This window comes from Staurois parvus, unplaced genomic scaffold (assembly GCF_062004578.1).
Source record: "Staurois parvus isolate SC_StPar_1 unplaced genomic scaffold, SC_StPar_1.0 ptg000441l, whole genome shotgun sequence".
In the NCBI taxonomy this organism is placed as follows: domain Eukaryota; kingdom Metazoa; phylum Chordata; class Amphibia; order Anura; family Ranidae; genus Staurois; species Staurois parvus.
In genome coordinates, this window is record NW_028318237.1 from 1,596,061 (window position 1) to 1,623,844 (window position 27,784).

Consider the following 27,784-nt stretch of genomic DNA (forward strand, 5'->3'; position numbering starts at 1 on the left):
GCCATTACTTCTAATGGCACGCCTGTCGCGCTGGAAAACGCAACCGTACTGAGAACCGAGGTTCCCATGAGGGGTGCGTTTTTCAGAAGAAGGGACTTCTTTCCTGCGTGTCATGGGGCACGGGATTCCATTCAAATGAATGGACTCTCCCGCGCAAAATGCGTCCCACACAGACACATATATGTGAACTGGGGGTAAATGTCAGAAAATAACCAAAAAAAATAAAAAGAGAGCATTTAGCCATAATTGAATAGTTTTCACAGCATATTAGATCATTATAGCAGACTTACCGTGCAAGCAATCCCTCCAGCGTCGCAGCGTCATCGCTCCTGCCCATCGCAGCCTCTTCCATTTTCCGGTGGGCGGTCTTCTCTTTGGTTGATTGGCCGGGCCTGAGATGCGAACAGTTAAGTCGTCTCAGCGCAGAGCCTTGCCGTAAGCTTGAGTTCACACCAATGAAACGCTGCGAATCCTGTGCAATTTCTGGCAATCGCGTTCATGCGGTCTGGTGTGGGTGTCAATGATAAATCAATGACACAGCGGAACAGATTGCAAAACGCCAGAAATCGGATCGCATGAGTGAGAACACCCATGAGATGCAATTCAGGTGCGGATTTAAAAAAGGGTAATGCACCTTTTTGGTGAGAATGCGATTTGAGTCATACAAAATGTATGGCTCAGATCACACAGCACACAGATGCGGTGCGATTCCTGTGCGAATTACATGCGGCGTCCCCCACTGCACAGTGTGAACCTGGGCTAAATGTACGCTGCGCTGCACATACTCGGCTTGGCATATAGAAATACGGACAGGCAGGGAAAAGGACGAGTAGCATCAGAAAATTCTTTCAAAGGCTTTTCCATATGTAGGTTGAATCGCACGCAGAAGTAGATTCCAGCCTCAACCTAACTACTTTTAAAAATGCCCCTCCCCCATCCTAACACCTCTGCTTTGTTAGAAAGATGTGCGAGGTGTGACAATTTAATTCCCAGAATGAACTAAAAAAAAATAAATGTTTGCTTACACCTATATCAGAAATCAAATGTGATGAGGATTTTGACACTTCCAATTTGTTCTAAACAAGCCATTACCGGAGGCCAGAGGAGAGACCCACATGGAAGAATGATATCTTTTAAATGTATTTAAAAAATATTCTTCCCAAATACATTGACATATATTTGAAATACCACAATTTTGGCCGTATTCAATATATTTAAAAAAAAAAAAAAAAATATATATATATATATATATATATATATATATATATATACTGTATGTTGAAATGTATCTTTATATACAAAATATATGAAAAATATTTTTAAAAGTACATTTTCAAATATACTGTATGTTTTTAAAAATACATTTAATCTACATTTTTGGAATGCATTTACAAATATATGTAAAAATATATGTTAAAATTTGTTTTTTATATGTTAAAAAAATCTAAAGAACATATTTTAAAATATATACCGGTATATATTTTTCATATATATTGTAATATATAAAAAAACGCATTTCAGCATGCAGTAAGTATATATATATTTATTTTTTTTTTATATATATTGCATATGGCCAAAATTGTAGTATTTCACATATATTTCAATATATTTGGGAAAAATATTTTTAAAATATATATCAAATACATTTTTCTTCCATGTGGGGATATCGGGTTTAACTGACTCTCCATAAAGAGGACCTGTCAAGGCCCATAATATCACAAGGGATGTTGTTCATCCCTTGTGATAGCAATAAAGTTGCTCAAACACGAAATTAAAGAGAGATTGTAAAAATAAAAAAAAAATCTAAATAACGAATAATGTTTTAAACATTTAAAGTGTCCCCCCCCCATGCTCACATGCAAAGGCATACTCTCACTTAGGTCCTGCATGCATAAGTATACGATTGCACCACACATGTGAGGTCAGGGGCGGACTGACAACTCATGGGGCCCCCGGGCAATAGGGGATCATGGGGCCCCTGTGTCCTTACCCAAACTCAAAAAAGCCTATGAAAAAGGTACCAGGGGCATCTCATGGGGCCCCCCCTACTGACCCCAGGCCCTCGGGCAGTGCCCGAGTTTCCAAATGGTCAGTCCGCCCCTGTGTGAGGTATCAGCACAAATGTCAGAGAGAGAGCAATAATTCTAGCACCAGACCTCCTGCGGAGCTCTAAACTGGTAACCTGTAAAAAGCTTTTAAAAGCGTTGTCTGTGGAGATTGTGAAGTGCCATACTTTGTCAGTACAATTTTAAAGCATGACACGTTTGACATCTGTTTACTCGGTGTAGCATCGTTTTTTATATTTTACCAAAAAATTGGGTATTATATTGTTTTTGTGTTCACAACAACTCATTAAAGTGTATTTTTTCCAAAACAATGTGTGTTAAAAAAAAAAAAAAAAAACGCTGTGCAAATATCGTGTGCCAAAGAAAAAACGGCCACACACGCCATTTTATTCTCCAGGGTCTCTGCTTAAAAGAAAAAAAAAATTATGTATATATATATATATATATATATATATATACATACACACACACATATATATATATATATATATATATATATATACAGTGGGGATCGAAAGTTTGGGCACCCCAGCTAAAAATTTGTATTAATGTGCATAAAGAAGCCAAGGAAAGATGGAAAAATCTCCAAAAGGCTTCAAATTACAGATTAGACATTCTTATAATATCTCAACATAGTTAGATTTTATTTCCATCATTTACACTTTCAAAATAACAGAAAACAAAAAAATGGTGTCTGCAAATGTTTGGGCACCCTGCAGAATTTATAGCATGCGCTGCCCCCTTTGCCAAGCTGAGACCTGCCAGTGTCATGGATTGTTCTCAATCATTGTCTGGGAAGACCAGGTGATGTCAATCTCAAAGGTTTTAAATGCCCAGACTCATCTGACCTTGCCCCAACAATCAGCACCATGGGTTCTTCTAAGCAGTTGTCTAGAAAACTGAAACTGAAAATAGTTGACGCTCACAAAGCTGGAGAAGGCTATAGGAAGATAGCAAAGCGTTTTCAGATGTCAATATCCTCTGTTCGGAATGTAATTAAGAAATGGCAGTCATCAGGAACAGTGGAAGTTAAAGCAACATCTGGAAGACCAAGAAAAATATCAGACAGAACAACTCGCACGATTGTGAGAAAAACAATTCAAAACCCATGTTTGACTGCACGATCCCTCCAGAAAGATCTGGCAGACACTGGAGTTGTGGTACACTATTCCACTATAAAGAGATACTTGTACAAATATGGTCTTCATGGAGGAGTCATCAGAAGAAAACCTCTTCTACGTCCTCACCACAAAAATCATCGTTTGAACTTTGCAAATGAACATATAGACAAGCCTGATGCATTTTGGAAACAAGTTCTGTGGACCGATGAGGTTAAAATTGAACTTTTGGCCGGAATGAGCAAAGGTACGTTTGGAGAAGAAGGGGCACAGAATTTAATGAAAAGAACCTCTGTCCAACTGTTAAGCATGAGGTTGGATCAATCATGCTTTGGGGTTGTGTTGCAGCCAGTGGCACAGGGAACATCTCACGAGTAGAAGGAAAAATGGATTCAATAAAATTTCAGCAAATTTTGGATGGTAACTTGATGCCATCTGTGAAAAAGCTGAAGTTAAAGAGAGGATGGCTTCTACAAATGGATAATGATCCTAAACACACCTCGAAATCCACGGGGGATTACGTCAAGAGGTGTAAACTGAAGGTTTTGCCATGGCCTTCACAATCTCCTGACCTCAACATAATTGAAAATCTATGGATAGACCTTAAAAGAGCAGTGCGTGACAGACAGGCCAGAAATCTCAAAGAACTGGAAGACTTTTGTAAGGAAGAATGGGCAAAGATACCTCAAACAAGACTCTTGGCTGACTACAAAAAGCGTTTACAAGCTGTGATACTTGCCAAAGGGGGCAGTACAAGATATTAACTCTGCAGGGTGCCCAAACTTTTGCAGATGCCATTTTGTTGTTTTCTGTTATTTTGAAAGTGTAAATGATGGAAATAAAATCTAACTTTTGTTGAGATATTATAAGAATGTCTAATCTGTAATTTGATGCCTTTTGGAGATTTTTCCATCTTTCCTTGGCTTCTTTATGCACATTAATACAAATTTTTAGCTGGGGTGCCCAAACTTTCGATCCCCACTGTATATATATATATATATATATATATATATAAATAAAATATATTACATATATATACAAATAATACATATATATATATATTTAATACATATATATTGTTTGGGGGGTTATAAGTAATTTTTTAGCAAAAAAAATGCAGATTTTTGCACGTATGACAGAAACGCCAGAACTGGTCTGGGGGTCAAGACCTTGTTAAATGGGTTAACTAGCTCACCACCTCTGCTGGGACTCTGCTCCAAGCACGCACTACTCCTTTGGTAAAATAGTTCTTTCTGAGGTTCATTTTAAACGTTCATCGCCCTCTGCCCTGCTGGACATATTCCAATTCTATCCATGATAAAGGAACAGAAAGTGTTACTTTAGGTCCTTACGGTCACATTTGGAGGATTGAATTCCATGTTATAGACTCGTCTGCTGGGTAGGTGGATCCACCGCGTGTTCAGGCGATCTTTCAGCGTCTCGAAAGGGATATTTAATGTTATTACTAAGTCCAGGTCGCAGATCTTATCCAATGCTTCTGCCTGCGTCACAGTCCTGGGGAAACCTAGCAAACAAAAAAGAAAAATATTTCAGGTGCGTTACACGCCGCGGAACAAGGAATGCATTCTTGTCTATGTACTTCCGCTATCAACTGCCAGTCTGCAACTGCTAACAGATATATAGAAATAGGGAAAAATCTGCTGAATGGAGGCCATTCATCCAAGCCTTAGCTACTGACACCCAACAATGGATAGAGCACTCTTTTTGCTACACTCAATGCTACTGATCAAACTACTTATAATTGGCCCCCCTTTTGATAATCCATCTTCTGCACAAACTTTACAACATCATCTTGTCAATTGAGGCCCCTGCTCCCTGGGCCAGCATAATGGTGTCCACACACATCGACTTATTTATCCAGTTGTTGTGCAATTTGATCAAAACGATTGAATTTGCAATCAATCGAAAAGCCGTAACTTCCTTTCTAATCAACCGAGACTCAATTTCAAACAGATTTGATCAAACTCAAGTCGAACAGCCAGAGCGGAATATTATTGATTGTTTTGCATCAATAAACTGCACTGAGATACTTTGCTCATGAATAGGATTGTCTTTTGATCGATCAGATTATCAGATAGCATGGCGGAATCAGAGATGCAATTGATAGCTTATGAATGTAAGTTACCTTCATATCTTAAAGTGATTGTTAAAGTATTACTAAACCCCGGACCCTGCATTCACTATATGCGGTCTCCCCGGACCCTGCATTCACTATATGCGGTCTCCCCGGACCCTGCATTCACTATATCTGGTCTCCCCGGACCCTGCATTCACTATATCCGGTCTCCCCGGACCCTGCATTCACTATATCCGGTCTCCCCGGACCCTGCATTCACTATATCTGCTCTCCCCGGACCCTGCATTCACTATATCCGCTCTCCCCGGACCCTGCATTCACTATATCCGCTCTCCCCGGACCCTGCATTCACTATATCCGCTCTCCCCGGACCCTGCATTCACTATATCCGCTCTCCCCGGACCCTGCATTCACTATATCCGCTCTCCCAGGACCCTGCATTCACTATATCCAGTCTCCCCGGACCCTGCATTCACTATATCTGGTCTCCCCGGACCCTGCATTCACTATATCCGGTCTCCCAGACCCTGCATTCACTATATCCGGTCTCCCCGGACCCTGCATTCACTATATCTGGTCTCCCCGGACCCCACATTCACAATATCTGGTCTCCCCGGACCCTGCATTCCCTATATCCAGTCTCCCCGGACCCTGCATTCACTATATCCGGTCTCCCAGACCCTGCATTCACTATATCCGGTCTCCCGGACCCTGCATCCACTATATCTGGTCTCCCACAGTACACACAACATGGAAATGCAATTATTTTAATAAATATAAACTGCTAAATATCTTTGCACATCAGCAGTTAGAGCAATCTTGTGACTTCTATCAGTGTCCAGCTGAGCACTGATTAAAGCTTGTAGGAGGAGTTTTCATTCTGATCTGATTGTCCTATGAGGCTGCATGACCCCTGACCCTCTGTCTGGACAGTGCTGATTGGCCCTGTGCTGATCACATGCACTCTCCCAAAGAAAAAAAAAACTCTCTAGCAATACACACCCAACAGAGCATGTGCAGCTTGCCGCCAAGGCACTGTTCTATCAGCAAATGGACAGTAGAAGAAGGGGAGAATCAATCAAGACAGGATCTATCAGCCTTTTTACACAATGCAGAGGATTAACCCCTTAGGCTCCACAGTGAGTATAACAAGCATGCTTTACTGCATCTACAGACTGATGCTACGGTTGTGGGTTTAGTAACACTTTAAGATTGTTATTAAAACAAACAAACAAACAAACAAACATGTCATACTTACCTGCTCTATACAATAGTTTTGCACCGAGCAACCTCAATCCTCTTCTGGGGTCCCCTATCGATGCTCCTGGCTACTACTCCCTCCACGGGGTGCCCCCATAACAAGCAGCTTGCTATGGGGGCACTTGTGCAGGTTTGCCCCCAAGCTGGGCTGTGTGTGTCCATTGACACACAGAGTGGCTCAGCCCCTCCTCACTGGCTGTGATTGACAGCAACAGGAGCCAATGGCCTCCTGCTGCTGTCTCTGAGCCAATGAAGAGAGAGAGAGAGAGATGCTGCTCTTGTGCATATTGCTGGATCGAGAAGGGGCTGGGGGGGAGGGGGGTGATGACCGTGGTGGCCAGTTGTTGCTACTGTGTAGCCCAATCCATCTAACTCACATCAAATCAAAATGTGATGGGGCGCCATCTTGTTGAAAGCAAGATAGGCTCAGTAATGTATACAACACCTACTTTTGGCCCACCAGTTATAATAAAAGAAACAGACCTGTGTACAGAAAATGCAAAAAAAGTCGCTTTAGCTGCAATCCTCACCATCAATTTGGAGGTGGCCCCTACAGCATTTCCTTTCCCTCATTAAATGTCGGCGGACCGGCTAGAGAACCATTGGGAACAATGATGTTTTTATTCAGTAGGAGGGACCTCAGCGGGTGTGTTGCTCTGCCTATTTTAGCGATTATTGTATAGCATAAATATATGGAATAACATTTTAAGACCATTTATTGTTTTTAGAAGCTAGGTTTCCTTTATTCACATGCTAATGAACTTGTTGGACTGGTTCATGAAGCACAGGCAACAGGACGTGATGTTGGCAGGAAGTGGAGGAAAGGGGAAAAAAAGGATGGAAACACAGCCATGCTGGAATCAAAGGAAGAAGTAGTTTTGCAGGATTCCAAGAAGCAGTTTGGAAGAGATCCTGGAAGATGACTCCATCATAAAGAAAGGTTACCTGGGGAAGAGACAAAATCTACAACCCAAGTAACTTTTAGTAACTTTTTGTTTAACCACTTAAGGACCGCCCTATAGCAGATATACTGCCACAGGGCGGCACCTGTGTGCAGAATCACATATATATATGTCATTTTGCATTTCTGGGTAGGGGGTGTGCACGCGAGCTGCGTGTCTGCCCTATCCGCGCTGCCATTCACGGCTGCGGATGTCAATCACCGGGTCCCGCCCGGTAATTACCGCCGGCATCCAATGATTACCAATGATCATTGACAGGGAGGATGATTGTTTTGTTTACAAACAATCTTCCTCCCTGTCAGCTCGATCACACTGGTCCGGATGGCTGTGCACAATACAGCCATCCTGATCAGTGTGCTTACAGTGAAGCACACATCCCCCACCCTCTAGTAAAGCACTCCCAGCACACATTAACCCCTTCCTGCCCAGTGCCATTAGTACAGTGTCAGTGCTTTGTTTTAACACTGATCACTGTATTGGTGTCACTGGGGTGTCAGTGACGCCAAGTCAGTTCCTCCCCCAGTGTCAGAATGTCTGCCGCAGTCCCGCTAAAAGTCACTGATAGCCGCCATTACTAGTAGGAAAAAAAAAATCCCATTATCTATACCGCCATTTGTAATCGCTATAACTTTCTCGTAAACCAATTAATTTACACGTATCAGGATTATTTTTAGCAAAGAATTGGAGCAGAATACATTTTGGCCTAAATTTATGACTAAATTAGATTTTTTACATTTTTTTACTGGACATGTTTAATAGCAAAAAGTCCAAAATATAGTTTTTTTTCTCAAAATTGTCGGTCTTTTTTTGCTTATAGCGCAAAAAAAAAAAAAGAAGACGCACAGGCGATCGAGTATCACTGAGAGAAAGCTGTATTCGTGGTAAAAAAAGGATGTAAATTTCATTTGGGTGCAGCGCCGTAACACAAAAAATGGCCTGGTCAGGAAGGGGGGGGGGGAATCCTCTGGAGGGTGAGGGGTTATGTAGCTATCCCTCTTGCACACATACTCATGGGAAGGATAAATGGCCTGAGCACATGTATATGGTAGGCACGCTTCTGAGACTTTGTATGCCATGAACTGCTTTCCCTACAATTGTATGTGCAGCATATTTGTTCAGTAAAACATTAATACCCTCCATTAGTACCCTCCATTAGTACCCTCCATTAATACCCTCCATTAGTACCCTCCATTAATACCCTCCATTACTTCCTTCCATTAATACCTTCCATTAGTACCTTCCATTAGTACCCTCCATTAGTACCTTCCATTACTACCTTCCATTAATACCCTCCATTAGTACCCTCCATTAATACCCTCCATTACTACCTTCCATTAATACCCTCCATTACTTCCTTCCATTAATACCTTCCATTAGTACCTTCCATTAGTACCCTCCATTAGTACCTTCCATTACTACCTTCCATTAATACCCTCCATTAGTACCTTCCATTAGTACCCTCCATTAGTACCCTCCATTAATACCCTCCATTAGTACCCTCCATTAATACCTTCCATTAGTACCCTCCATTAGTACCCTCCATTAGTACCCTCCATTAATACCCTCCATTAATACCTTCCATTAGTACCCTCCATTAGTACCCTCCATTAGTAACCTCCATTAGTATCCTTCATTAGTACCCTCCATTGGTACCTTCCATTAGTACCCTCCATCAGTACCCTCCATTAGTATTCTCCATCACTACCCTCCATCAATACCCTCCAACAGTACCCTGCATTAGTACCCTCCATTAATACCCTCCATCAGTACCCTCCATCAGTACCCTCCATTAGTACCCTTCATAAGTACCCCCAATTATACCCTCCATCAATACCCTCCATTAATACCCTCCACTAATACCCCCCACTAATACCCTCCATTAGTACCCTCCATTAATACCCTCCATTACTACCTTCCATTAATACCCTCCATTAGTACCTTCCATTAGTACCCTCCATTAATACCCTTCATTAATACCCTCCATTAGTACCCTTCATTAATACCCTCCATTAGTACCCTCCATTAGTACCCTCCATTGATACCTTCCATTAGTACCCTCCATTAGTACCCTCCATTAGTACCCTCCATTAATACCCTCCATTAGTACCTTCCATTAGTACCCTCCATTAGTATCCTTCATTAGTACCCTCCATTAGTACCCTCCATCAGTACCCTCCATTAGTACCCTCCATCAGTACCCTCCATTAGTACCCTCCATCAGTACCCTCCATTAGTACCCTCCATCAGTACTCTCCATCAGTACCCTCCATCAGTATTCTCCATCACTACCCTCCATCAATACCCTCCAACAGTACCCTCCATTAGTACCCTCCATCAGTACCCTCCATTAGTACCCATCAGTACCCTCCATCAGTACCCTCCATTAATACCCTCCATCAGTACCCTCCATCAGTACCCTTCATTAGTACCCTTCATTAATACCCTCCACTAATACCCTCCACTAATACCCTCCATTAGTAGTACAGGCACTACTTTAGGTGCGTAGACATCTGTGTCTTGCAAGCCACAGATGTCTTGCAAGTCTCACCTCAAGTCAGAATACCCTCCGACTTTGAAATCATGCGACTTCACAGCAGCATGCTTTCTAAAGTAGTTCTTGCATTACTTTTTCTGCAGTTTTGTTGCGATTTCACATACATGGAAATCGCACTGCAATTTGCAAGAAATTGTTGAAAATCTTCACAAGTTGCAATAAGTGCCCGGTCACACCGGTGAGATTTGCAAATTGAAATCGCACTGGAAATCGCACCTAATGAATGTGAAAGTCAGTGTCCTGACACGTGCGATTTGCTGAAGCACGATTTCTAAAGTAGTTCTTGCATTACTTTTCTGCAGTTTTGTTGCAATATCACATACACAGAATAGAATGGAAATTGCACTGCAAATCCGTTGAAAGAAATCGTTGAAAATCTTCACAAGTCGCAATAAGCCCCCGGTCACATCGATGTGCTTTGGCATGCGAGTTGCATGCCAGGCAACTTGCAAATCGTAGGCCAAGTCGCACCTTACTGTCCACTATTAGAGCGGTCATATCGGTGCGGTTCCAACTGTGCTAAACCTAGGGAATTGACCTTTAGACCCCGGTTACACCAGGTGCGACTTGGCATGCAATTTGCCATGCCAGGCAACTTGCAAAATCGCATGGCAAGTTGCACCCTATTGTCCGCAATTTCAACGGTCATATTGGTTCTGACTTGGAGCTGCAGCGATTTCTAAAGTAGCGCCTGCACTACATCTGTTGCGTAGACAATTGCAAGGAAATCGGCAGGTCACCCGATTTTGAAATCGTGCGACTTCACTGCAAGTCGCACAATTTCAAAATCAGCTTTGATGTGACCGGGGGCTAAAGTCTTCAGGAATTGCGCCTGAAATCGCGCTGAAATTGCACGCAAATCGTGCGATTTAAAATCACAGCAGTGTGACCGGTGACTGAAGTCTTGAGAAATTGCAGCTGCAATCGCGCTGAAATTGCACATAAATTGTGCGATTTTAAATTGCAGCAGTGTGACCGGTGACTAAAGTCTTCAGAAATTGCAGCTGAAATTGCGCTGAAAATGCACACAAATTGCAGCAGTGTGACCAGTGACTAAAATCTTCAGAACTTGTGCTGAAATTGCACACAAATCATGCGATTTTAAATCACAGCAGTGTGACCGGTGACTACAGTCTTCAGAAATTGCACCTAAAATTGCGCTGAAATTGCACACAAATCATGCGATTTTAAATCGCAGCAGTGTGACCGGTGACTACAGTCTTCAGAAATTGCACCTAAAATTGCGCTGAAATTGCACACAAATCATGCGATTTTAAATCGCAGCAGTGTGACCGGTGACTACAGTCTTCAGAAATTGCACCTAAAATCGTGCTGAAACTGCAAACAGATCGTGTGATTTTAAATCGCAGCAGTGTGACCGGTGAGTAAAGTCTTCAGAAATCGCACTGAAATTGCACACAAATCGCAGCGGTGTGACTGGTGACTTAATTTGACATCTAAACGATCTCCTGCAGCCAGATTCACCATGCTTGTAGGACGCCACTATAGACTCTCATCATGTGTTTCTATGCCGTGCAACCTCCCTCTTGCAGAACAAAACTGGAAGGAGCTCTGATCCAGGAGGCACTCGGCAAGACTTTGTGGTCACTCCAGCCTCCAGCAGAAGCATTGCTGCACATGACAGGGACTGACCACGCTGACTGCGACGCGGTGAGGTTACTGCAGGTAAAGTGTCGTACATTCCACATGGCGGCTCCTCCCAACTTTCTGCTTCAGCGCCAACATTTTTGGCAAATCACAAGCCCGCGCCCCTCCCGCGGTCACACATCCATCATCTCAGATGGAACAAAATCAGGACACCAACACACCGTATGTGACAGGAGCGGAGCCACGCATGACTGCGCTAAATGTAAGAAATGCAAGACGCTGCAGAGGGAGACACCCTGAAATGCAGGGAAGTGGGGGCACTTTGGGGGGGAAATATGAGCCCATCTTATACAGGACATACACGGGTCCAATTCTGAACAAATCTTTAGAAAATCAGAAATTTCATGCGTTTTATAACCAGACAGTGCCACCATTAGGCTCCATGTACACGGGACACTTCTGAACGATGGAAACTGACTGCTGGAAAACGTAGGATAAAAAAATGTCCGTTTAGCCGCGTTTGCATACCGCGTTTATGAGAGTTTGCGTTTAGAAGCGTTTTTTAACCCCCCTGGCGGTATTCCCGAGTGTAGCTCGGGGTAAAGTTTCAGCACCACAAGCGGTAACCCCGAGAAACACTCAGGACCAGGGGCGGACTGACTATTTGACCACTCGGGCACTGCCCGAGGGCCCAGGGTCAGTAGGGGGCACCATGAGATGCCCCTGGTACCTTTTTTATAGGCTTTTTTGAGTGTGGGCAAGGACACAGGGGCCCCATGATCTCCTATTGCCCAGGGGCCCCATGAGTTGTCAGTCCGCCCCTGCTCGGGAATACACTGCAGCGTTGCTCCGGGATCCCTTCTTCTCTTACCTTGTCCTGCGCTCCCGCGATGTCCCTCCTGCAGTGTCCCTGGCAATGTCCTCCGGCCGATGCCGGCATCTGTCTTCCAGGTTCCGTTCCCTGCGACGTCGGGACGTACGGGGGGCGGAACTGGCGGGAAATTTGAAAATTGTAGACGTGACATTCACTAAATACACTAAAATCACATAGTATAACATTCCTGTATCAAACCATTTCACATACATTTTGTCCCGAGTGCTTTGTCCGGCGCCCTGCCTGCATTTTTACTGTTCTTTCTGCCTGGAAACTGAGAAATGTCCATGGCGTCCAAAAAGCGTCCCTTTAGGTCAAAAGCGGTTTTAGACCGGCTAGAGAACAGCGATAGTAAATCAGAACCACTTGCAGAATTGAGTGATAATGATTCGTGGGGGAAATTCGTCATCAGACACTGAAAACGATTCTGCGACTTTGCTCAGCGATGTGCGAACTTGGCGCTATATTTCACATTTCAGTGTTTTTGGTTTGATTATATTATTGAATTACATTTATTATTATATTATTTTTTATGATTATTTATTATATTATAATTTATGATTTCGTGTGTCACATTTTATCCTACCCGGGATGTTTACTAGACTCTTGTTCAGACAGATTTCAGTGAGTTATTCCTAAAAATTACAATAAAAGAACTACATATTATCATGCAAAAAAATGTACCGCTTTGAGCACAGAAATATTATTATTATTATTATACAGTATTTATAAAGCTCCGATAGTTCGCTCAGCGCTGTACATTACAAAGGGGGACAGAACATGTGACAGAACAATACAATACAATGCAAAACATGAGGGGATCGAGGGCCCTGCTCCTTGGAGCTTACAATCTAGGAGGGAGGGGATGGTGGCACAGGAGGAGATAGCTGTGGGGGATGGAGTGGTAGGAAGAGTGGAGGAGGTCGGCAGGTTAGCAGGGGGTGGGGTAGGCTTCCCTGAAGAGATGGGTTTTCAGGGTGCGCCTAAAGGAGAGGAGAGTAGGTGATAATCTGATGGGTTGGGGCAGGGAGTTCCAGAGGATGGGTGACACCCTGGAGAAGTCCTGGAGGCGGGCATGGGAGGAGGAGACCAGGGAACTAGAGAGAAGGAGGTCTTGTGAGGAGCGGAGTGTGCGTGTTGGGTGGTACTTGGATATTAGGTCGGTGATGTAGTTCGGGGCAGTATGGTGGACGGCTTTGTACGTCAGTGTTAGGATTTTGAATTTGATCCGTTGTGCAATCGGAAGCCAGTGGAGGGATTGGCAGAGGGGGGTGGCGGAGATGGAGCGGTTGGAAAGGTGAATGAGTCTGGCAGCCGTATTCAGGATGGACTGAAGCGGGGATAGCCTGTGGTGAGGCAGGCCAGTGAGGAGGGAGTTGCAGTAGTCGAGTCGTGATATGATGAGGGAGTGGATGAGCTGTTTAGTGGTTTCTGGGGTTAGGAACGTGCGGATTTTGGCGATGTTGAAATATGGACCATTAGGGGCGGACTGACCATTTGAAAACTCGGGCACTGCCCGAGGGCCCAGGGTCAGTAGGGGGCCCCATGAGATGCCCCAGGTACCTTTTTCATAGGCTTTTTTGAGTTTGGGCAACGACACAGGGGCCCCATGATCCCCTATTGCCCGGGGGCCCCAGGAGTTGTCAGTCTGCCCCTGGACACAGACATGGGTCGACCTACAAATAATTGGCCAATTTTCGCTCTGTTGGTGGGTCATTGGCACGGGACGATTCTCGTGGTTCATCCCCTTTTTGGTGATCGGGCCTGTTGGAAAATTCATGAAAAACAACCAATTTTTAACTCAATGATGGTCAAATCGTACGATCGTTTTTCCAAAAAGAATACGCGCATGAGCCGTGACCTGGGAGGAACAGAAGTTTTGCCTGTTATATGGGGTGAACTTTATGACTCGGTCGGCCGATTTTCTAAATCATTGATGACGCCATCGGATTACCGAGCGAACGATTTCAATTTTTGGATGAAAAAGCGTTCGGAACTAGACCCATGTATGGCCTGCATTAGTTTTCAAATTCGACCAACCAAGCCTTTCATTTCACCGCATGTTATAACAGAAAAGGATTTTCGTGGCCAGGAATTTTCTTTTCTTTCCAGATCACAGCTCAGGCTCATTTCTTACATTTCTCGCAGGATTCTTCCATCATCGATTTAGAAATTTCTTCGTTCTTCAAAAAAATTTCCAACAAGCCCAATCACTGAAATTCGATGGCCGCTCGAAAATCGTCCGTTGCTGCGGCCCCACTAATGGTTCCAAATCAGAACGAAAATTCTTAGAAGAGATTTTCAAAAGAAAATGATTTTCGGAACTTGACCCGTGTAGGGGCGGCTTTACAGTTTGTTTTCTTTATATACTTGCTGCAGCCTAAGTACCACGGCCTGGCCCCTGCAGAGTGACACCCGTGTCATCGGCGAGGAAGCAGTGGTCTCTCTGCAGAGGTCCAACAGGTCTCCTATGTCAGACCCATAGATCTGCAATCAGTAAACCTCATGCTCTGCCCTGACTGGGGAGCTCTCTCATAGCAGGGGGCAAGTTGGACCACTGCAGAGAGACCACTGCTTCCCCACAAACAGCAAGGGTCCCATTCTACAGCTGCTGGCAGAGGGCAGGCGTTGGCCTATGCAGCAAATCGGTTCATCGGTTTCATCTACAGCCAGAAGTAGCAGGACTAGGAGGGGCCGTCCCCACTAAAGGACAGATATTTCATGCTCCTCCTAGTGATGTTTTTGAAAAGGGTAAAAATGGGAGGACAGGTAGGTCAATAGCCAATACGCTTTACTGCTGTGCACCAGATTAACATGTTTCAGGCACTGGGAGTTAGAGGGGACCTACCCACAATCCACTGCACCAGGTCACTGCACTGCACCAGATTAACATGTTTCAGGCACTGAGCAATAGAGGGAAGTACCCACAATCCCCTGCAGCAGGTCATTGCACTGAGCCAACATGCTTCACTGCTCTGCACTGGGATTAACATGTTTCAGGCACTGAGCACTAGAGGGAAGCTACCCACAATCCACTGCAGCAGGTCATTGCACTGCTCTGCACCGGGATTAACATGTTTCAGGCACTGAGAACTACAAGGAAGCAACCCACAATCCTCTGCAGCAGGTCATTGCACTGTGAGCCAATACACTGTACTGATCTGCACCAGATTAACATGTTTCAGGCACTGAGAGCTACAGGGAAGCTACCCACAATGCACTACAGCAGGTCACTGCTCTGCACCAGATTAACATGTTTCAGGCACTGAGGGCTACAGGGAAGCAACCCACAATCCTCTGCAGCAGGTCATTGAACTGTGAGCCAATACATTTCACTACTCTGCACCAGATTATCATGTTTCAGGCACTGGGAGCTAGCGGGAAGCTACCCATAATCCCCTGCAGCAGGTCATCGCACTGTGAGCCAATGCGCTTCACTGCTCTGCACCAGACTAACATGTTTCAGGCACTGGGAGCTAGAGGGAAGCTACCCACAATCCCCTGCACCAGGTCATCACACTGAGAGCTAGAGGGAAGCTACCCAAAATACCGTGCAGCAGGTCACTGCTCTGCACCAGATTAACATGTTTCAGGCACTGGGAGTTAGAGCGAAGCTACCCACAATCCCCTGCAGCAGGTCATTGCACTGTGAGCCAATACGCTTTACTGCTCTGCGACGGGATTAACATGTTTCGGGCACTGAGCACTAGAGGGCAGCTACCCACAATCCACTGCAGCAGGTCACTGCTCTGCACCAGATTAACATGTTTTAGGCACTGAGAGCTACAGGGAAGCAACCCACAATCCCCTGCAGCAGGTCATTGCACTGTGAGCCAATACGCTTTACTGCTCTGCACCAGATTAACATGTTTCAGGCACTGGGAGTTAGAGCGAAGCTACCCACAATCCCCTGCAGCAGGTCATTGCACTGTGAGCCAATGCACTTCACTGCTCTGCACCAGACTAACATGTTTCAGGCACTGGGAGCTAGAGGGAAGCTACCCACAATCCCCTGCAGCAGGTCACTGCTCTGCACCAGATTAACATGTTTCAGGCACTGGGAGTTAGAGCGAAGCTACCCACAATCCCCTGAAGCAGGTCATCGCACTGTGAGCCAAAGCGCTTCACTGCTCTGCACCAGACTAACATGTTTCAGGCACTGGGAGCTAGAGGGAAACTACCACAATCCCCTGCAGCAGGTCACTGCTCTGCACCGGATTAACATGTTTCAGGCACCGGGGGCTAGAGGAAAGCTGTTCAGGCTTCAGCAGAGACCAAGGAGGCCCTCAGCAGTGTGATGAGGTTGCAAAGGTGGAAGGTTCTAGGCATCCAGTGGGGGAAATCCGAAAGCATTGCCTTGGTAGAGGGATGGCACCACGGGGGGGGGGGGGAGCAGCAAGGAACCAGGGGTAACTATGGAAGGTGGTTCCACTTGATATCATCCAAATGTCCCTGGATCCTTCACTGGCTGCAGAATTATGTGGGTGGGGTCATGAATATATTATTATAGCCTGGGGCCCCCTTTAGTGTTCTGTGGGCCCCCAGCCTAGCACTGATCAATGTGAGCCTTCCCAGCAGAACAGGTTTTCTTCGATCCTCGCCTCCCTAACTAGGACTCCTGTGCCGCCGGTGACAGCAGAGGAGAAATTGTTCTACTAGATCAGTAATGAGGGATTTTCTTGCCTGCAACCTGGCGGAGGTGTTGTGTGGGCGGAAATCTGACCAGATAATGAAATCTCCGCCAGGCCGGAGGAAGAAGCTGTCTGACTTTCATCTTCTTAATGAGGATTCCGCTCTGCAGATCCCACTTATCCAGCACAGAGCCAACAGGCTCATCACCTCCTATACCCTGCATTTACCCAACCTGCTTCAATGTGAGCCGATATCTGAAGATAAACCTCAAGCAAACCGCTAAATACTGAGATGAAATGCATATCTGGGAGCTGGTTTGCCTGGCAAAGGATTTTTATTATGGGCCATCCAGTCCTGAGAGTTACACAGCTCTGCCACACAGCACAGACAAGACAGATGACACTTCCTTTCTTTGCTCTGGGTAATGGGATGCAGTGGTGTCCTGTCTTCACCTCAAGCCTGTTGATTGGATAGTGAAACAGCAGCGGTAGACTGATGAGGTCACCTCTCTGCTCACTCTGCTCTCTCCTCCTATCAGCACACTAACATACAGCCAGGGCCAATGCTACCACTAGGCAAGCTAAGGTGCCGCCTAGCGAGCAATGCCACCTAGGGGCGCCTGAGCACAGCACAGGCCAGCACTCTCTCTGCATAGAAAGTAACAATTCATAGAAGAGGGCCATAGGCCACACAAAATCCCCCTCTCCCCATACACAAAGAATGATGAGGGAATGATGGTATCTTTACTCTGCACAATTGTCTCACAGCCTGTCCACACACATGACCATTTAGACAGAGGAAGATGACGGGTGTCTGGAGCCAGTGTAGCAGCTGAGCTGCAGCTCCTTCCAGTGTTCCTCTCAGACTCAGTCCCTTACTGCAAGCCAGCTGGTAGCAGCTGATCACTATGGAGTTTTTTAACCCCTTCACGCCGGCGCCTTCCGGCCCTTAAATAGTTTTAGAAGCCGGGAGGCGGGATTTAGGGATCATGTGACCGCCGTGACGCGCCCTCACGGTGGTCACATGATAGGGAAAGGTCCCGATCAAAAGAGAACACCGGGACCTTTCCGTGAGCACCAGACATGTGTGCTGGGAGCGCGCAGGGCTCGCGCTCTCAGCACATTTTTTTTTATAATTGAACGCAAATGTGCGGCTGCTCGGCGTCTAGGCCCATATGCCGGCGTGAAGAGGTTAAACTCTTGTCTCCTTTTTTTTTTGGTTTCTCTGATTGTTTAATATTTTTAATTTATATTTGGTTAATAAATATTTAGTCTTTATTATTGGTGCTGGTGGCAACTTACGCACTTATTTCTGCAACTTTTGCAAGACATTTTTTTTTTTTTGCAATTTTTTGCAAATTTTTGCAAAAAATTTAGCAGTTTCATGCTTTGTTGATTTAATATGCAGCCCACCTGATTGGTGCCCAGTCTGGCTCCTCCCTTTTGTGGTCTGAGGATTGAAGCAAGCTGATCCCAAGACAAACTCCGTAATTACACAGATTGCTTTTATAATATACAGATCACGATGTATTAAAACGTAGAACTGCATTAGATTGTGTCTTTTGTATCTGCCTGGAGCAGCATTAAAGCCAAATTCTAGGAATTAGAGTAAAAAAAAACAAAAAAAAAAATGTACCCTTGCACTAACAACCCCCACCCTATGGATATGCAAGGGTTAAATGCTTGGTCTAGCATACACCTAGGGCCCATGGGCAATGCCCAGAGGTGCCCGTGTGTAAGGTGGCTCTAGGAAGGGGGTCGGAAAATGGATATTTACTGGACCCTTCCCCGGATCTCAGTCCTGACACATCCCCCTGTCTTCCCGGTACAGGAAAGCCGGCAATGCTGCGGGGGGGGGGGGGTTTGGGGGTCCCGGCACATAGGGGGGATCAGACATGGGCAGGACAGGTAGGGGATCGGTGCAGAAGGCAATTACAGAAACTACGCATTGTTTGTGTCTGAAAGCTGGCGGAGGGGAGAGAGAGAGAAGCCGGCTTTCAGCTGCTGCAGGGAGGGACGCATCGTTTAATTGCCCCCCACACCGATCCCCCTCCCTGTCCGGGCGCTCTGTGTGCCTGGGCCCCCTACAGGAAGACCGGTGGTCCTCCCCTATTGGCAGTCTTGTCTAGCAGTGCCAGAATGAGGCATGCTTCCCTTATTTTTCATTAAGTAGGTGCAACCGATTCCCTTTAGCCCTCTTTCTACAGCTGGCCATAGACAGTTCGAATCTCAGCTGGTTCAGCAGGAACCGGCTGAGACTCAATCCACCTATGAGCAGGCTGAATGTACCCAAGTTGATCCATCAACCAAATTGGGCCTGTTGGATATTACATGCGATTATTGCTAATGGCTATTATAGCCGCTAGCAGTAATCACTGTGTTCTTCCGGCGGGGATGGCTCCCCCTGCCCAGAGAAAGCAATAGCTCAGCGGGAGGGAATAGCACATCAACATTGACTGTGTTGTTGGGGGAATCAAGCAATTGGGTGCAGAGAAGAAAATTGCTCCATCTATGGTGGGCTTAAAGCGGAGTTCAGGCCCCCGCCACCTCCTAAAAAAAAAAAAAAATTAAAGGTCAGAAGCTACAAAAACTGTAGCTGCTTTTAATATTCGGGCACTAATCTGTCCTCACCCTGAGCCGATTCTTCAATCGACTGTCAGGTGCTGGCGCCACCATCTTACATAGTTACATAGTTAGTCTGGCTGAAAATAGACAAAAATCCATCTAGTTCAAAAAAGTTATAATCCTACACCCACAATTGATCCAGAGGAAGGCAGAAAAACCCAGCACAGCATGATCCAATTTGCTCCTGCTGGGAAAAAATTCCTTCCTGATCCCCCGAGAGGCAATCGGATATTCCCTGGATCAACTTTACCTATAAATGTTATATCCAGTTATATTCTGTGTATCCAAGAAAGAATCCAGGACTTTCCTACAGCAATCCACTGAGCTGGCCAGAACCAGCTCTTGAGGGAGTCTATTCCACATTTTCACAGCTCTTACTGTGAAGAAACCTTTCCATGTTTGGAGATTAAATTTCTTTTCCTCCAGACGCAAAGAGCGCCCCCTTGTCCTCTGTGATGACCTCAGAGTGAATAACTCTACACCGAGTTCACTATATGAACCACTGATGTATTATACATGGAGATCATATCCCCCCTTATGTATTATACATGGAGATCATATCCCCCCTTATGTATTATACATGGAGATCATATCCCCCTTATGTATTATACATGGAGATCATATCCCCCCTTATGTATTATACATGGTGATCATATCCCCCCTTATGTATTATACATGGAGATCATATCCCCCCTTATGTATTATACATGGAGATCATATCCCCCCCCCTTATGTATTATACATGGTGATCATATCCCCCCTTATGTATTATACATGGAGATCATATCCCCCCTTATGTATTATACATGGAGATCATATCCCCCCCTTATGTATTATACATGGAGATCATATCCCCCCCTTATGTATTATACATGGAGATCATATCCCCCTTAGAGAATAAGTTCAGTTCCTCTAATATTTCCTCATAGCATTCAGAGTATGAATCATTACCCACTGCTCTCTGAATATGATCTTTTAGCCAGTTTTCTATCCATTTACATACAGATTTTTCCAGCCTGTAGACTTTATCTTACACATTAGCTGTGTGTGGGGAACTGTGGCAAACACTATAGCAAAATACAAATATACCACGTCCACCGCCACCCCTCTGTCCAAGTATACCACAGCCACCCCTCTGTCAAGTAGACCACGTCCACAGCCACCCCCCTGTCCAAGTAGACCACGTCCACCCCTGTAATTGCTTGGTAAAGATATTGACCCCTTTTTAAATATTGGTGCCACATTGGCCTTAAGCCAATCCAGTCAATCCTTACACCAATCTTGACTAAGGGAAACCGGCAGTGAAGCCTTGCGGTCTGGTTCCTACTGCACATGCGTGAAGCGCGCTGTGCTTTGTGAATGGGCTGCAGTCCTCTTGGACCTTTGAAGTGTCCCAGAGGGCTGCGGAGAGAGCCAAATTTCCAGCTCAGTTCCCCGCCGTGGTGAACTTGTCCGGAACTGGGAGTGGGTACCTGTCAAAACCAAGTGCCAGCTCCATTTAACCCTTGCAGTGCGGGGGGGGGGGGGTATTGCAAGGGTAGAATTTTTCTGAGTCCTGGAATTGGGCTTTATTGCCAAAGCCAGAATGTTTCTTTTGATAAATAAGTGATGCCATTGTATGCAATGTAAGAGAACGAGGAGGAGGAGTTTGTTGAAGGACTAATAATAATAGTCTCCCTTGATGCAGCGCCATCGAACGATCCGTGGGACTTCTTCCACCCATCAATGCTTTCGTTATGCTATGATTTTGCAATGACCATAAAATCTGCTCATGAGGATTTTCCAGACATGTTCAGTAAAATGTTTATGGCTGAACTTTAATCTGATTATATTCTGTTTTCCCTGGTGCCCCCAATTAGTTTTTTTCCTAATTGGATAACAGTTTAAACTATATGAAAAAAAAGCTGACCACAGTAACCCCCCCCCCCCCCATGTGATGGCTAAATGGTTTGTCTCCACCCTGTAAGGGCTTGTTCACTTTGGCCTCTAAAGAGCGATCTACATTCTGATCACTCTTCAGAAAGCCTTTGACAAGCTATATAATAGCTCCTCACCGCCTGCTTTAACCCCTTGGACCCCACAGTATTGCTGCGCAACTTGCAGAGCAGCCCCATTCACTTGACCGGTGGGGCAGTAGCACACGCTGAAAGGGACAGGGGGTATAATTCCTGCTGCAGCCGTGAAGCAAGGCATCACGGCTGTTGCACGTGCACACCCCTGACCACTGTCTCTGCAGTTTATGCGGGGGCCATAAAAGCACAGCTTAACCGTGAGCTTTTACCACACACACACACACACGACCGCTAGTGGGAACTTTTATTGGACAGCTTGGTCTGGTAAAGAAAGTTAAAAAATGTACTGGCAGGATCACCAGATGATAAAAGTACGATCATGTAAAATATTAAGTACAACCCAAGGAAATTGTTGGCTTTCTCAAATATTTAAAACAGGAAAAAAATTAGATTTAGATTCAAACAGCGCCTGCAGATGGACAAGAACACAACAAAAATGCGCCTTTTCAATCATCCCTCCCTCTTAGATTGTATTCTAATTCAAATTTCAGTGTTTTTGGTTTGATTACAATATTGAATTATATTTATTATTATATTATTATTTTTTAGGATTATTATATTATAATTTATGATTTCGTGTTTCAAATTTTGTTGCTGTATTGTCTCGCGTTATATACAGGATTTATATAGTGCTGAGCAAACTGTTGGCGCGATATAAATCCTGTATAATAATAATAATAATTCCTCCTACCAGTCCATCCCCCACAGTTATTACCTTTTGTACAACTAGCCCCTCCCCTTAGATTGTAAGCTCCCAGGATCAGGGCCCTCCTTTCCCTCTTGTATTGAACTGTATTGTTGCTGTATTGTCTCCCTTATATTGTAAAGTGCTGAGCAAACTGTTGGCGTTATATAAATCCTGTATAATAATAATAATTAATTCAGCAAAACTATCAGTAGATGTAATGGTGTTCCTTGGAAGAAATGAGGTACATCGACCATGAGTTGTCAGTCCGCCCATGACTGCAACATATAATATTTTTGATTTTAGGTTTAATACCACTCTGAGATCTAATATTTGCTGGTTCAAATATGTCGATCCAGAATTTCCATGGGGTGTACTTACTTTTTCACATGGCTGTATGTTGCAGGGCAGACTCAGAAAAACTGCTGTGTTAATGATGGGTGCTGATTGCATCATAAATGTCAGTTTGGAAGGTGCCCATAGCTCACTGTAAGTTATTCTTTAAGACATGAGTACAATGTATTGTTTATTTAGGTGGAAAGTATGATGTGTCTTCTATTACTCATAAACAGGATCACGCCGCTAACTGACAGCGTTCTGTTATACCGACACACGCGTGTTAAAAATTAAAGGGTAGCGATGAAATCAGTGACAGACGTTCCAGCCTTCTCCCCGCGGTGGGTGAGGAGGGAGGAGGGGAGACAATGTAACAGCTACAAGGTTCTGTTTTTACAAAGACAGATGACTCATCCCTTTCCGGTAATGTAACAGGCAGACACGCCGAGTCTGAACGCATGGAATATTCCATACCGCGCCATTGTCAGACACGCTCAGTCTGAACGCATGGAATATCCCACACCGCGCCATTGTCAGACATGCTGAGTCTGAACGCATGGAATATCCCACACCGCGCCATTGTCAGACACGTAGAGTCTGAACGCATGGAATATTCCACGCCGCGCCATTGTCAGACACGCCGAGTCTGAACGCATGGAATGTTCCACACCGCGCCATTGTCAGACACGCTCATTCTGAATGCATGGAATATTCCACACCGCGCCATTGTCAGACACGCTCAGTCTGTATGCATGGAATATTCCACACCGCGCCATTGTCAGACACGCCGAGTCTGAACGCATGGAATGTTCCACACCGCGCCTTTGTCAAACACGCTCAGTCTGAACGCATGGAATATCCCACACCGCGCCATTGTCAGACACGCTCAGTCTGAACGCATGGAATAATCCACGCCGTGCCATTGTCAGACACGCTCAGTCTGAACGCATGGAATATCCCACACTGCGCCATTGTCAGACACGCTCAGTCTGAACGCATGGAATATTCCACACCGCGCCATTGTCAGACACGCCGAGTCTGAACGCATGGAATGTTCCACACCGCGCCATTGTCAAACACGCTCAGTCTGAACGCATGGAATAATCCACGCCGCGCCATTGTCAGACACGCTCAGTCTGAACACATGGAATGTTCCACGCCGCGCCATTGTCAGACATGCTCAGTCTGAACGCATGGAATATTCCACGCCGCGCCACTGTCAGACACGCTCAGTCTGAACACATGGAATATTCCACACCGCACCATTGTCAGACACGCTCAGTCTGAAAGCATGGAATGTTCCACGCCGCGCCACTGTCAGACACGCTCAGTCTGAACGCATGGAATGTTCCACGCCGCGCCATTGCCAGACACGCGGAGTCTGAACGCATGGAATGTTCTGCTGATGATCTCCTGCAGCCTCTTTCAACCACTTCTTTGTCTGCACATCACTGCTCTGCACTATCCTTCTGATAGTGACAATGGTGGCAATTTGTGTCAGCACTGCCGTGTACCAGGGTGACAACACAGGAGAACAGGAATTGCCTGAACATGGACTTTAATGGCAGGATCACCAGGAATCATTTTAATGTAATCTGGAAAACAACTTTTATAATTACACAAAAGTGTCACAGCAGATGTGAGAATGTTTGCTTGGGAAAAGATGTAAATTAATGTGCAACAGTTTGTATTTATCTGACTAAAATGATAAAAAGCAAAAAATAGAAAGGGGGGGAGAGAGCAAGAGAAAGGGAAGAAGAGGGAGGGAGCAAGAAAAAGGGAAGAAGATGGCGAGAGCAAGAGAAAGGGAAGAAAAGGGAGAGAGCAAAAGAAAGGAAAGAAGACTGAGAGAGCAAGAGAAAGGGAAGAAGACTGAGAGAGCAAGAGAAAGGGAAGAAGACTGAGAGAGCAAGAGAAAGGGAAGAAGAGGGAGAGAGCAAGAGAAAGGGAAGAAGAGGGAGAGAGCAAGAGAAAGGGAAGAAGAGGGAGAGAGCAAGAGAAAGGGAGGAAGAGGGAGAGAGCAAGAGAAAGGGAGGAAGAGGGTGAGAGCAAGAGAAAGGGAAGAAGAGGGTGAGAGCAAGAGAAAGGGAAGAAGAGGGTGAGAGCAAGAGAAAGGGAAGAAGAGGGAGATAGAAAAAGAAAGGGAAGAAGAGGGAGATAGAAAAAGAAAGGGAAGGGGAAGCAAGACAGAAAAACACACAAAGGAGAGAAAAATAGTGTGGAAGGGAGAGGGGGAAGTGGGAAATAGAGAAAAAAAGGGGAGGGGGATAAATAGGGGAGACTGAGAAGAGAAGGGGGGGGTATAGAGAGAGAGAGAGAGAAGAAATGGTGGGAAAACAAGAGCGAGTGAAGGCGGGGGAGAGGAAAAGAGAAAGAGAAAAGAAAGAAGGGGGGGAATGGGAGGGGGGGAAGGTGCAAGAATATGGAAAAAGAGAGAGAACGGGGCGAACGAGAAAGAAAAGAGAGGGAGGATAGAGAAAGAGAGAGGGGGAAGAAGAGAGAGAAAGAGAGGGGGGAAGATGAGAGAGAAAAAAAAGAGTGTGGGGGGCAAGAGAGAATAGTGGGGGAGAGAAAAATGGAGGGGAAGAGAGAGAAAAAGGGGGAGGAAGGGAGAGAATGGGGAGGTGGGAGAGAAAAAAGGATGAGGGAAAAGGAGAACGGAAAGAGAAAATAAATGGGGGAGGGAGAATAGAGGGAAAAGAGAGAGAGAAATGGGGGGGGTGAGAATAGATAAGTGAAGAAGGAAAGAGATACAGAAATGGAGAGAAGAAAGAAAGAAAAGAGAGGGGGAAGAGAAAAAGAAAGTGGGAGGGAAGATGAGTGGGAAAAGAGGAGGAGCGAGAGAGAAAAGTGGGGTCAAAAGAGAAAGGGAGGAGAAAAGTGAGAGAAAAATGGTGGAGGAAGAGAGATAACGGGGGGGGGAGAGAGAAAAGAAATGGGGGGAGAGACAGACAAAAGGGGAGGAGAGAGAAAAGGGAGGGAGAGAGGAGAGAGTGGGAGGGGGGGGAGGGATGAAGAAAATGAGAGAGAAGGGGGAGGAGAGGGAAAAGTAGGGGGAGAGGGAAAGAGAGAGAAAAAAATGGAGGGTAGAGAGAAATCTGGGAGGAAGAGAGAAAGAAAAGGGGGAGCAATGGGGGGGATAAAAAGGGAAAGAAAAGAAAAGGGAAAGAAAAGAAAAGGAAAAGAAAAAGGGAAAGAAAAGAAAAGGAAAAGAAAAAGGGAAAGAAAAGAAAAGAGAAAGAAAAGAAAAAGAAAAGAAAAAGAAAAGAAAAAGAAAAGAAAAAGAAAAGCAAAAGAAAAGAAAAAGAAAAGAAAAAGAAAAGGGAAAGTAAAGAGAAAGAAAAGAAAAGAGAAAGAAAAGGGAAAGAAAAGAAAAAGAAAAGGGAAAGAAAAAGTAAAAAAAATGCAGGTCCTTGAAATCTGCCTATATGAGCTGAATCCCCCATTTCTGAATATTGGGAACGTGTACGGTGCCTCTAAATGCCAAGACTCCTATATATGTATATTAATCCTCGGCTCCTGACCTACAAACTGTCACATTTCTGTAAATCCTTTTGTACATGCATTGCCGCAGCTTACATCTGTCACACTACTGCCAGAGGATCACAGACATTCAAGGGAATCTGGCTCCAAGAAAAGAGGACCTGTACATGTTGCAGTTCTCCAATTAGAAAATCAGTGACCATCTGCTTATTCTGTAGGAATCTACGTACCTATTACAAAGTATAGGCATTATATATATTATGTATATAGGCAGCACAGTGGCTCAGTGGTTAGCACTTCCACCTGGCAGTACTCGGGTCGTTGGTTCAAAACCCAACCATGGCACCACCTGTTTGGAGTTTGCATGTTCTCCCTGTGCCTCTGTGGGTTTCCTCCGGGTACTCTGGTTTCCTCCCACACTCCAAAGACATGCTGATAGGTAAAATGGTTCCTGTCTAAATTGTCCCTAGTATGTGTATGTATGAATGTGAGTTAGGGACCTTAGATTGTACGCCCCTTGAGGGTTAGGGACTGATGGGAATGTACAATATATATAAATGTAAAGCGCTGCGTAAATTGAATTTAATTACAATGTAGAGCTATATTTCCCCTTGTTGCAGTCATGTAGAATATGCAATGTCCAAGCGCAATACACTGTCCAGGGATCCTGACTCTATTCTACATTTTGCCACAGAAGGTGTCACTGCTGATCACTTGGCAACGTTTGCAAATATTTAAAAATGTCATTCCTACATTGTGCGGCATAGCTTCTGGTGACTCTTGATGACGCCTGAATAAAGATGGTGCCTTTCTTCTGGTAAGAAGGGCAGATATAAAGCATTGTCAGGGGGAGGACTGTGATCTCTGCAAGAAGTAATAAACACCTGGAAGAGCTACAATAACATATTACTTAGAATGCATCTCATGCTAGATCTACTTTACATAAAAGGAATTTAGTCCTGATAAATCAATGTGTTCTTTGTAAGAATCGGAATGATATGCTCAGCCACCAATCAGCATCAGGCCTGGTCTGGATCTGAAATGTGACTGGCTGTGGAGAAACCGCCAGTTCTTCAAAAGAACAAATTAATCCATAAGGACCCCAAAACGAAGAATAGACAGAAGAATGCGGGATCCATACAGCGTGGGACTGCGCTCTGTATGTGAATGAGGAATAGACAGATTCCATAGAGGAGAAGGAAATATAATGTGTGATTACCATCCAGCAGCCAGCTGTGCGTTGTCCTTTTCTCCAGCTCCGACAGCATGACACGGGTGATGAGGTCATCGGGGACGGGAAGACCCTGCTGGACGTACTTCTTGGCCAACACACCAGCCTCTATGGAGAGAGAAAAGGCAATGATATAGTCTACCTGCATCTTCCCATATATACCAGAATCTGTTCACAGATC

The 27,784-nt window shown here is 45.0% G+C and overlaps 1 protein-coding gene across 1 annotated transcript in view; it reads right to left on the bottom strand.

Annotated features, from left to right (window-relative positions):
- Positions 1–27,784, bottom strand: part of AK4 (adenylate kinase 4) — a 139,494-nt gene that overhangs the window by 26,740 nt on the left and 84,970 nt on the right. Inside the window, exons 3-4 of the mRNA XM_089687960.1 lie at positions 27,592–27,711; positions 4,537–4,709 (exon numbers count right to left, since the gene is read on the bottom strand). Coding sequence (XP_089544086.1) covers positions 4,537–4,709; positions 27,592–27,711 — 293 coding nt within the window. The remainder of the gene's footprint in view (positions 1–4,536; positions 4,710–27,591; positions 27,712–27,784) is intronic.